At 42.7% G+C, this 12,749-nt stretch overlaps 1 protein-coding gene and 1 non-coding gene across 2 annotated transcripts in view; one reads left to right on the top strand and one right to left on the bottom strand.

Annotated features, from left to right (window-relative positions):
• LOC126210223 (arylalkylamine N-acetyltransferase 1-like) overlaps nucleotides 1-2,676 on the bottom strand; it is a 269,395-nt gene extending 266,719 nt beyond the window's left edge. The window contains exon 1 of the mRNA XM_049939406.1: nucleotides 2,416-2,676. Within this exon, the coding sequence (XP_049795363.1) occupies nucleotides 2,416-2,481 (66 nt within the window). The 5' untranslated portion in view covers nucleotides 2,482-2,676. The remainder of the gene's footprint in view (nucleotides 1-2,415) is intronic.
• A 2,730-nt stretch (nucleotides 2,677-5,406) lies between these two features.
• On the top strand, nucleotides 5,407-5,481 carry Trnar-gcg (transfer RNA arginine (anticodon GCG)). Its single transcript has one exon. It is a non-coding gene; the product is annotated as a tRNA-Arg (tRNA).
• Nucleotides 5,482-12,749: the final 7,268 nt, after the last annotated feature.

Below are 12,749 nucleotides of genomic sequence, written 5' to 3'. Positions count from 1 at the left end.
TATTTCTGTGTTTGTGGAAAAATATATTGACAGTAGTACGAATTGCAGAAATTATAAAAGAAATAAGAGAAACAACATAACAGAATTGGGATTAACATAAAGAAACCTTTTCAAGAATTAAATACTAAGTTTGGAAGCCTTTCAGTGCAGAAGATATGACGAATTTGGAACAACATGGGCAAAAGAACGGAAAAGTAAGTTTAGGGGCAAGGAGAGGCAGTACTGGCAAGAAAAAAACAATAACAAATGAAGAAGAGCTACTGGATTATTTACGTGATTCTAGTTTCAGTACAAACGTAAAAAAATCCGGATAAGCAGAGTAGTACTCGCTCACAGACGGCTCGTCAATGTCAGGAAACGAGAATTCTTAAATGTCTGTTATCGATATCGATACATGCAAAACATGCATCTACCTGTTTCTGAGACAAAGGGGCCTCAGCAGAAGAATAGACGAAAGTTGGATAACAAATGACAAAAACATTTCTTTTTCGTGTGATATAATTTCACATTAACAACTTTAGGAATTTTTCTTTGCTTGTACTTTGAAACCTTGCTTCTTGCCATGTATCGTGATTCTAGGTCAACGGAAGCCACACTGCTGCTCTTGATGAATAAGTTTGCGAGTATAAAACATCTGACATAAATGGCCGTCTGTTTTCATTATATTGGCTGAGAAGCTCAAACGTTTTCCACCGCCAAGGAGCTATAGAGCTTAGCATGAGACATAAATTTCGACTTGATACGTAAATCCGTTCCTGAGAGTCGGACAGACTGCTAATTGGATAACAAGTGTTAAATTATTCTTTCGTGTGACATAATTACAATAATTTTCGGAGTTTTTCTTCAGTTGTCCTGTGAAACCTACCTTCTCGCCAAATTTCATGATTATACGTGAACGGGAAGTAAACTATAGGTTTTGATGAGTGAGTTTGCGAGAATATGTGACATAAAAGGCCTCATCTTTTGACTGCGCTGGTTTAAAGAAGGTTAAATTTGTTTTTTCGCCAAGGGACTATAGACCTTAGTATGCGACATAAATTTCATCTTGATTCGTCTACCGTTGCGGGGAAAAAAGGGTCTTAAGGGACGGACAGACATACCAGTCAGTCAGATAACGAAAGACCACAATTTTTTTTTTTTTTGCGTGTTGTGATTACAAACCAACAATTTTCGAATTTGTTTCTTTCAGTACTACTGTGAAACCTTACTTCTTGCCAAATTGCGCGATCCTAGGTCTATGAAAAGTAACCTAAAGGTTCTGATGAGTGAGTTTACAAGTGTCAAAATGTCTGATATAAATGGCTGCGTCTTTTTAATGCATTGGCCTAGAAGCTTCAGTTTTTTACATCGCCAAGTGGACGTAATATGTGACACAGATTTCATCTTGATACGTCCACCCATTCCAGAGAAAAGGGGTTTCTAACGATCGGACATACAGAGACCAACAAAGTGATTTTGTAAGGGTTCCGTTTTTACCGACTGAGATACAGAATCCTAAATAAATTTATAAAGTGACAGGTACAAACTTAAAGCCTTCGTGGGAAATGACGTTATCTTGACACTTTTATCGCATTTTCGCAGTGTCTGAACAGTGATTGTTTCGAGGGAGTCATGGCTGCAGCAGCGGACATTTCACCAAGAAATTGACTAGATAATAAACAGGAATCTAGCTGTTATGAAACTTCCTGGCAGATTGAAATCGTGTGCCGAACCGAGAGTCGAACTCGGGACCTTTGCCTTTCGCGGGCAAGTGCTCTACCAACTGAGCTACCCAAGCACGACTCACGCCGCGTCCTCACAGCTTTACTTCTGCCAGTACCGCGTCTCCTACCTTCCAAACTATACAGAAGCTCTCCTGCAAACCTTGCATAACACAGTTTTAATCTGCCAAGAAGTGTCATATCAGCGTACACTCCGCTGCAGAGTGAAGATCTCATTCTGGAAACATGCCCTAGGCTGTGGCTAAGCCATGTCTCCGCAATATGCTTTCTTTCAGGAGTGCTAGTTCTCCAAGGTTCGCAGAAGAGCTTCTGTAAAGATTGGAAGGTAGGAGACGAGGTACTGACAGAAGAAAAGCTGTGAGGACGGGGCGTGAGTCGTGCTTGGGTAGCTCAGTTGGTAGAGCACTTGCCCGCGAAAGGCAAAGGTCCCGAGTTCGAGTCTCGGTCCGGCACACAGTTTTAATCTGCCAAGAAGTTTCATATCAGCGTACACTCCGCTGCAGAGCGAAAATCTCATTCAGGAATCTAGCTGATAATCGAAATAGGTAGGCAGGTCAGGTAATCGCGGTAAAATAAATCAAATGGTAACAGCGAAGTTCGCATACATTCTAGACGAACAGGTATAGCGGTGCCTTTAGAATTTCGCCGCACAGCTTTTGTAGAATATGACACAGTATTACAATTTTGTATTTACCTTGCTGTTCCATGCTGCCGGCTTGAAGACATCGTGCGGCTGCTGCTCAAACACTTGTGTTGCCATGGTTCACGGTGATTCTACTCGCAGACGGCGCAAGAGGTAACGCTGAGAGCGGCGGGAGCTGGTCAGCAGAGCGCGTAGTCTGGCGAATGGTCTGCAGCGAGGTACGCGGCGTTTGTGGAGCACCTGTTGTGTCGCGTGTCACGGCGGTGGGCACCGGTTAGCGGGTCGGGGCAGCGCGTGGTTTGCGCAGGGCGCGCGCTGCCGCGAGTGTTTTATGCCGGCGTCGCCCGGCCACCGCCTCCCGGCATGCACCGCGCGGGCGTCGCTCGACGCCGACAGCGCCTCTGTCGGGCGTGCACCGAAGCACAATTCGCCAGCCACCTACCGGCCAAGGGCGCGGAGGTGTGGCGGTCAGGTGTTTTTGTATGTATGTGCGTGGCGTGAGGAGGGGAAAAGGGGGGGGGGGAAGGTGGAAGAAAGCTACTGAACTCCAGCGAGCGGTCAACGGTGTTAGTGGAAAGAGGGGAACCACGGAGACACGTCAGCGTAACAGCTGTGACTCGCCTGATACAGGCCGATTCAGAGAAGCGAGGAATTGGAAAAATTTAATATTGTGATGAATAAACTGTTTTTGAATCAATTTATTTCTGCCATTATTAGGAAAAAAAATTGTCCTGTGTGAGCAGAATTCGCGCACTGAGGGTCCCGAACGAACTTAATTATTTTTATTTCACATGGGCCTGCAGTTTTGTAAATATCTTACATTACATAGTTTTAACCAATAACATTGTTATAATAGTACTTTATTCAGCTGTTCTCATGGCTATCAGCTCATTTCGACACTATGGCCAGTACCAAGCTATTGTTATTTGTATTCTTTGTTGGTGATATTAATTTTGCTTAGATTATTTATCCATGATCTTTTTCGAAGATTTCAATAAATGAAAAAAACGAATGAAAACATAAGTAATACATCGACAACTTCAGTGAAATCGTCGAAAGCCATCGTGGATTATTAATTCAGGCAAAGATAATATCACCTGTAAACAATACAAAGATAATAATACCACCAGTAAGGAATACAAAGATAATAACACTAGTAAAATCCATAGAGTAAATATCTCTGGAGTGAGCATTTACATGCGCAGAACAAATTTTGTGTTGTCAACATACATTGACTGCCAGGTCAAGTGTTCTCGGGACGTCGTGTGTTTGTCCGTATAGCGCCCTGTATATTTAGATTGTTTATTATATATATAGTAGACTGAGTAATCTATGTACATAATCGAAAAGTCACTGATAAATGCATGGAGGATAGTATTTGCTAAAACAACTAACCATTCCCTTTCCTGTTCCACTAGCAAATTTTCGAGAGGAAGCGATTGTTTGTAAGCTTTTGTACGAGCCGTAATATTTATTATATAGTCATAAAATCGTAGAAAAATTGGTCTACAGAATCAAGCCTTAATTATACTGCGTCACGAAATTTTGAACATATACAGTGTCTCTTACTAATATGATAACTATAATTAGAGCTACATGGTATGTACCCATGAAAAGTTACTATCCCTCCTTTCACATATTTTTCTTTGCATCCGTAGCAACAACAGTAATTCACCATCGCTATGACACTATCAACAAACGGTGAAACACAACAAAAGCTCTTGATATTATAAACTTCAAACGCATCAGAAAGCACACACGCACAGCGAAGTCCCGAAAACACGTGACAATCCTGGTTTAATGTGGACAACATGCGTAGAACGCAATGCTCACTCCAGAGGTATTTAGTCTATGGTAAAATCCACAGATTAGTAAGTCGGAGACTTAACCCACAGATATACAATAGTAGACTGGCAGAGGCGCATATTTTACTGAAGCCTGACATTTAAGGAGGTAAGATGGCGGTGTCAGGAAGTTTGTGTGGTACTAACAGGATTTTGTGTGACGAAATGACGTTGTAAGCTTTACGTGGTGGTCCAAACAAGTTCTGCAGTTAAGCAAATATTCGCGTACTAGTTGAGTTTAACACATACATTGTGGAATCGTGTTAGGTGAAGCACATTAAGTTTTATATAACATTTTTGAAGCAGACTACAGTTTTCGTAAGAACGCTCAAAGGAATAAAGAGACTTTTTATCAACGACAAATACGCCGCTCTACCTATAGGAGCACTTTCATAACGAGTATAGGCCTACTATACGAAGAAAACCGAAGCTGATCAAAGCTTGTTAAAAACATATAATTAAGCTGTGTCTGCTAATACTAGATATATTAAGTGCCTTAAAATGTATATAAACTATGGAAGCACTGGCAGTATTTGGGATAAGACAAACAATAACGTAATTCCAGAATGAGATTTTCACTCTGCAGCGGAGTGTGCGCTGATATGAAACTTCCTGGCAGATTAAAACTGTGTGCCCGACCGAGACTCGAACTCGGGACCTTTGCCTTTCGCGGGCAAGTGCTCTACCATCTGAGCTACCGAAGCACGACTCACGACCGGTACTCACAGCTTTACTTCTGCCAGTATCTCGTCTCCTGCCTTCCACACTTTACAGAAGCTCTCCTGCGAACCTTGCAGAACTAGCACTCCTGAAAGAATGGATATAGCGGAGACATGGCTTAGCCACAGCCTGGGGGATGTTTCCAGAAGTAAAGCTGTGAGTACCGGGCGTGAGTCGTGCTTCGGTAGCTCAGATGGTAGAACACTTGCCCGCGAAAGGCAAAGGTCCCGAGTTCGAGTCTCGGTCAGGCACACAGTTTTAATCTGCCAGGAAGTTTCATATCAGCGCACACTCCGCTGCAGAGTGAAAATCTCATTCTGGAAACATCCACCAAGCTGTGGCTAAGCCATGTCTCCGCTATATCCTTTCTTTCAGGAGTGTTAGTTCTGCAAGGTTCGCAGGAGAGTTTCTGTAAAGTTTGGAAGGCAGGAGACGAGATACTGGCAGAAGTAAAGCTGTGAGTACCGGGCGTGAGTCGTGCTTCGGTAGCTCAGTTGGTAGAGCACTTGCCCGCGAAATGCAAAGGTCCCGAGTTCGAGTCTCGGTCGGGCAAACAGTTTTAATCTGCCAGGAAGTTTTAATAACGTAATTATTTTGGCTTACACACAATACAATACAAAAGTACTTAGGATGTTTCTACTGACGCTTTCACTGAGCCACGTTCCTTCCCTCGTAGACCTCTTCCGTCTGCTGTACGAAAAATCACAAACACGACGCATGTATTAACCATCATCCCACAACTCTAAAGGTAACGTAGCTGTGCCTGTTTGTCCACATTTATTACGTCTGTTTTATAAGTAAGGAAACAGCCGTTTGCACGTACTTTGCACTAGGGGCTATATTGCAATTCTAAAGTGCTGGCTTCAGTTTCAGCAAAGATACTGTACACGATATTCCAGTCTAGTAGTGTATGTCTGTGACTTAACCACGGTAAACAGGTAAAGATAATACCAACGCTAAACAATATAAAGATAATAATATCACAAAAATCCATAGAGTAATAATGCAGAGACGTAACTTTAGCACATAGTTACTAACTTGTCAACCAAAGCTGCCAGTTTTAAAAACGAATGAAACACCTCAACAATAGTGCTCAGCAACTGCAGATTAATGAAACTCCATCAGCTTATTAACATGTAATGAATTTCCACGGCACCAGAAATAACGATCTGCTACTGACGTAAGTACTTCCAAACTGTAACGTAAAATAATGTAATTTAAAACTAACGAAAACGTACAAAATTATGTGTCAACATCTTATTTGTTTTGCAGATAGCTTGAACATGACCACTGTGTCGAAATGAGATCATAGCCATAAGAACAGCTGAATAAAATACTGTTATAGCAGTATTACTGGTTAAAATTGTCTGATGTCTCTACAAGAAGATTAATTATATATACAAATGGGTCATTCATTCCGAGAATCAAGAATCTCCCGAACATTTATCTGTTATCGATGTTAATACTCCAGAATGATATTTTCACTCTGCAGCGGAGTATGCGCTGATATGAAACTTCCTGGCAGATTAAAACTGTGTGCCCGACCGAGACTAGAACTCGCGAACTTTGGCAATCGCGGGCAAGTGCTCTACCGTCTTTTTATTTATTTATTTTTATTCGGTATTATTCGTAGCGTCTGGTCTGGGCGGACGTCACAAGACATCCGTTCAAGTTGATCGTTGATTCCTTTGCTCAGTTTTTTTATTACAGAGGGCGAGCAGCCCTCTGACCGAACACGTTTTTTTTGTTTTTTTTTTTTTTGTTTTTTTTTTTGCATTTTGTTCGTTATTGATCGTTGTGTTTGATCGTTGCGGACGTCGCAAGACATCCTGTTCAAGTTCGGTGGTTGATCCTTCCACTCAGTTTTTTATTACAGAGGCCAACCGGCTCTCTGACCGAACACAGATGTTTATTCGGTATTATTCGTAGCGTTTGGTCTGGGCGGACGTCACAAGACATCCGTTCAAGTTGATCGTTGATTCCTTTGCTCAGTTTTTTATTACAGAGGGCGAGCAGCCCTCTGACCGAACACGTTGAGCTACCGTGCTGGCGACCATGTGAGCTACCCAAGCTCGACTCACGACCCGCTCTCACAGCTTCAATTCTGCCAGTTCCTTGTCTCCTACCTTCCAAACTTCACAGAAGCCCTTCTGCGAAGTTTGGAAGGTAGGAGAAGAGGCACTGGCGGAATTGAAGCTGTGAGAGCGGGTCGTGAGTCGGGTTTGGGTAGCTCAGATGGAAGAGCACTTGCCCGCGAAAGGTAAAGGTCCCGAGTTCGAGTCTCGGTCAGGCAAACAGTTTTAATCTGCTAGGAAGTTTAATATTGATACTGTCAAGATATCGGTACCAAGAACTCCAAGACCGTACCGAAACCTGTACTGTAGTTTCTGAGAGTAGTCTAGATATGGAAAAAGTATCAGCAGGGCACTTCAGTTTATATACATAGAGAGAGAAGAGTTAGGAAAATATTTTTTTACTTACTTCTTGAATCTTGACTATAACTTATATTTAATGTTTGCACGTATAGCATTTTTCTATTATGCTTTTGATGGATGATGAATGTATGTAAGTTCTGATGGCAAAAAAATATTTTTATGTGATACAATAGTCATTTAATGATTTTCGGATTTTTTCCCCTTTACTTGCACTGTTAAACCTTGCTTCTTGCCAGATCTCATGTTTGTATGTCAACGGGAAATTTCTGAATAAAAGGAGTTTTAACAGATGCTCAATCAGACAGTCAGATGACAATTGACAAAGAAAAATACTTTTTTAGTGTGATAGAATTCGGAATTAACAATTTTAAAATTTTTTCCTTACTTGTACTGTAGAATCTTGTTTCCTGCCAAATTTCACGATTTTAGTAAAACAGGAAATACCTTTAGGCACGATGTGTGAGTTTGTTAGTAACAAAATATGTGATATACATTGCGATATCTTTAATGCACTGACATAGAGGCTTGAATTTTTTACACTGCCAACGGTCCATAGATCTAAATATGACATCGATATTTCCACTTGATACCTCTACACCATATTGAGAAAAGGGGTTCTTTACAGTCGAACAGATAGGCATATCGACAGACGGACAACAGAAGTATCCAGACTCCCATTTTGAAGTTCAAACTCTTCCTCTGTATGGCCTAAAGGTAGAACTTTACCTTCAAATACCCCCGACTGTCGATAATGTCGTCTTTGACATTCTACTTGCTAAACTCAGAAGTCAAAACGTTTCTGCATGTTCTGTACAATGGCTGCACTCATACTTAACATACCGCGGAGGGGTGTAATGATCAGAACGAAAAGGTCACAGTAGAAGAATGTTGTGTCTGGAGTACCATAAGGATCATGTTAAAAATGTGTCGACTGTTATATCTCATTGCAAATATCATTCATAAGATGATGACCTTCAGTTATACGTAAGCGAAAGCTCAATAAATCTGCATAGAGCCATCCAGAACATAAATGCTGACTTGCTTGCTTTATCAGAATCTGCATCTACATCTAAACTCTATGAAACACTATGAAGTGCATGGCAAAGGGTTCGTCCCATTATATCAGTAATCAGGGCTTCCATTCCATTCACGTGCGGAGCGCGTAAAAATAATTGTTTAAATACTTCTGTAAGTGCTGTGATTAATATAATCCTAACGATCCCTATGGGAGCGATATGTAGGGTGTTGCGCGGCCTACAGTATATTCCTAGAGTCATCATTTAAAGCCGGTTCTTGAAAGAATCTGTGGCTATTTGTGCTGCCCTTCTCTGTATACGTTCAGTACCTCCTGCTGATCGTATTTGAAACAGGTTCTAGTTATAGACACTTGATTAATATTATAGGATAGGTCCAACATGTGTTTTGTAAGCAATATCCTTTGTATACTGATTGCGTCTCCCTAGTGTTCTACCAATCAACCGAAATCTGCTTTACCCACTTCATGTCCCTGCATAAGTGCTACACCCAAGTATTTATATCAGTTTAAAGATTCCGTGACTCACTAAGATCATATACAGAGGCTACAATGTTTTTTCTTTCCTTTTGTGAAGCGCACAATTTAAGATTTTTGAACATTTACAACAAGCTGCTAATCACTGCACCGCTTCGAAATTTTTATCAAGGTCTGACTGAATATCTGTACAGCTTAGTTCAGACTGAAACTTGTTGTCGATAACTGCATCACTTTCGAAAATTCTAAGATTATTATTAACATTGCCCGCAAGATCATTAATGTACAACATGAACAGCAAAGGACCCAACATACTTTCTCTGAGTATGCCCGAAGTTACTTCTACATCTGTCCCTAACTCTCCATCCAAGATAACTCGCTGTATCCTCTGTGCCAAGAAATCCTTAATCCAGTCACATAATTCGTTCGACACCCCGTATGACCGTACTTATGATAATAAACGTAGACATCATCTATACTTTCGAAATCCTTGCTGACTGGCATGGAGGAGGTTGCTGTGTTCGAGAAACCTCACTGAGCCGATGGATGTGTTCTAAGATCTACAACAAATGGATATCAAGGATATTCAACAGTAGTTTTGTAGACCACTTCTGCTGCCCTTCTTGTAGACAGGACTGACATTTGCTTTCTTCCAACTACTCGGCATAGTCTTTTGTTCGAGGGATCTACGATAGATTATGGTTAACAGAGGAGCTAATTCAGCTACGAATTGGATGTAGAATCTGATAGGGATTCCATCAGGCCCTGGGGATTGGCCCAATTTTAACGATTTCAGTTGTTTTTCACCGCCACTGACACTAATACTTATTTCACATCTTTTCAGTGGTACGAAAATTAAGTTGGGGTACTACTTCTGGGTTTTCCTTTACAATGGATTAGTTGAAAACAGAGTTAAGCATTTCAAGTTTTGCTTTGCCACTCACAATTTCAGCTCCAATCTCTTTCATGAGTGACTGGACACTAGCTTGGGTGTCATTAACAGCCTTTACATATGACCAGAATACCTACACGTTTTGTGAAAGATCATTTAAGCACAGTACTGCTCATAAATTAAGGATAATGCTGAAACATGATAAAACAACGCTCTGGTGGGCGGTTTGCGGGTCTAAATCACCTCGGCGTATGACCATGCGGTGCATGTGACCTGCGGTCGTCGCACGGTGGCGCTGGCAGCAGACCACAAACACAGAGGTGTATGGTGCATGTCAGAGTACGGTGCAGCGAGAAAGTGGCGTGGCAATGGTGACTGTGTGTTGAAAATGGCTCAAAGAACACATATTGATGATGTTGTGACTTGGCAAGACAGCCAAGTCACTAAGAGAGGAAGCTGAAAGGCACGCGTTTAAGCTCACGCAGGCTGGCGTCAGGTCTGGAACAGTTAAAGGAGTTGAGTCTAGTAAAAAAATACGTAGCTTCTGGAATACTTAACTTTAATCCATAATTGGTAAACATCGGTCTGACGGTACATGCTTCACAAGATAAATAGCAAATGATAATGGCGCCTTGCTAGGTCGTAGCAAATGACGTAGCTGAAGGCTATGCTAACTATCGTCTCGGCAAATGAGAGCGTAATTTGTCAGTGAACCATCGCTAGCAAAGTCGGCTGTACAACTGGGGCGAGTGCTAGGACGTCTCTCTAGACCTGCCGTGTGGCGGCGCTCGGTGTGCAATCACTGACAGTGGCGACACGCGGGTCCGACGTATACTACCGGACCGCGGCCGATTTAAAGGCTACCACCTAGCAAGTGTGGTGTCTGGCGGTGACACCACAGATGACGTTATGAGGGGCAGAATACCACGGCGAGTGGAGGCTGTTCAGACACAGCAGGTCGTAGCACGGGCCCTTCGTGTACCACAAAGTGTGATCTCAAGATTATGGCGCCGATTCCAGCGCTACGGTACGGGACGTCCACAGTGTACAACAACAAAAGAAGACCGGTCAGTGCCCGCAGATGGCCACGGAGTACTGCGGGTAGCCTTTCTAGGGACCTTACTGCAGCCACTGGAACAGTTGTCTCCAGACACACAGTCTACAGTCGACTGAACAGAGAGGGTCTATTCGCCCGGAGACTTGCAAGGTGCATTCCACTGACCCCTGGTCACAGTACATGGTCACTGGAACAGTGGTCACAGGTTATGTTCGAGATATAGTCTCAACAGTGGTACTCACCGGGTTTTCATGTGGCGTAAACCAGGAACCAGATACCAATCCCTTAATGTCCTTGAAAGGGACCTGTATGAAGGTCGTGGTTTGATGGTGTGGGGTGGGATTATGATTGGTGCACGTACACGCCTGCATGTCTTTGACAGAGGAACTTTAACAGGTCAGGTGCATCGGGACGTCATTTTGCACCAGTATGTCCGCCTTTTCAGGGGTGCAGTGGGTCCCACCTTCCTCCTGATGGATGATAACGCACGGCCCCACCGAGCTGCTATCGTGGAGGAGTACCTCGAAACAGAAGATATCAGTCGGATGGAGTGGCCTGCTTGTTCTTCAGATCCATCGAGCACGTCTGGGGTGCTCTTGGTCGACGTATCGCTGCACGTCTTCAAACCCCTAGGACACTTCACGAGCTCCGGCAGGCACTGGTGCAAAAATGGGAGGCTATACCCCAACAGCTGCTCTACCACCTGATCCAGAGTATGCCAACCCGTTGTGCGGCCTGTGTACGTGTGCATGGTGAACATATCCCATATTGATGTCGGGGTACATGCGCAGGAAACAGTGGCGTTTTGTAGCACATGTGTTTCGGGACGGTTTTCTCAACTTATCACCAATACCGTTGACTTACAGATCTGTGTCGTGTGTGTTCCCTATGTGCCTATGCTATTAGCGCCAGTTTTGTGTAGTGCCACGTTGTGTGGCACCACATTCTGCAATTATCCTCAATTTATGATCATGAGTGCATATTCTGCTACGGTAGTTAATTGAAGGCTTCGCCCATTTTTCTTTTGCCATATGCTTTTCATTCAGCATTTCTCTTTTTATAGCCCTATACTTTGTTTCATACCTATTATCCAGTAGTCTCTGTTTCTTTAGAAGTTTCTTTACATTGACTGTATATCATGGAGGATCTCTGCCGTTAAGAACTTTCCTACCAGATTGATATCTATGCAGTGCAAGGTCAACTGTTCTCTTAAACTTCATCTATTGTTTCTCTATATGGTCCGGTTCTGAGCTAACAGCTTCAGATTCCTTATTGAGACATGAAACCGTTGATTCTATGTGCAGTTTGCTGAACTTAAAAATCTTTTTGCTTGTTTTCTTTGCTCTTTGTGTTCTGGTATTCATTTTTGCTAGTACTGTGTTATCGTCACTGAAATCAGTTTCGATGTGGACTTCCTCAAAGAGGTGAGATCTGTTTGTTGCCATTAGACCTAATATATTTCCGTCACGAGTGGGGTTCTGAACTATCTGTTCCAGATACTTTTCAGAGAACACATTTAGTGACATTTCACACGATGTTTTGTCATGCTCACCACTAATAAAACTATAATAATTTCAGCTGACTGTTGGATGATTGAAGTCCCCTTGAATGATTGCAGTATCATTGGGGAACTTATTTACAAGTGAACTGAGGTTTTCTCTAAGGCTTTCGGTTATATCAGGAGGAGAACCCGGTACTCGATAAATGGACCCTATTTTAATGTTTTGACTACTGTTCTGGCGTGACCACAAGCTCCGGAACGAGGACGAAGAACGCAAGACCAGAGAAGGTGTTGAAACGACTTCGGCCAATGGTGCGTTGATTAAGACCGCGCCACGACAGGAGCGAAACCTGCAAGAAGTGAGTATAAGGGCCGCCCCTGCCAATCTCGGCCGGACGTTAGTGGAAAGTATTCGCGGAGTATTAG

This window comes from Schistocerca nitens, chromosome 10 (genome assembly GCF_023898315.1).
Source record: "Schistocerca nitens isolate TAMUIC-IGC-003100 chromosome 10, iqSchNite1.1, whole genome shotgun sequence".
Lineage (NCBI taxonomy): Eukaryota > Metazoa > Arthropoda > Insecta > Orthoptera > Acrididae > Schistocerca > Schistocerca nitens.
Note: the sequence above shows the minus strand (reverse complement) of the source record. Positions and strands in the feature narration are given on the sequence as shown.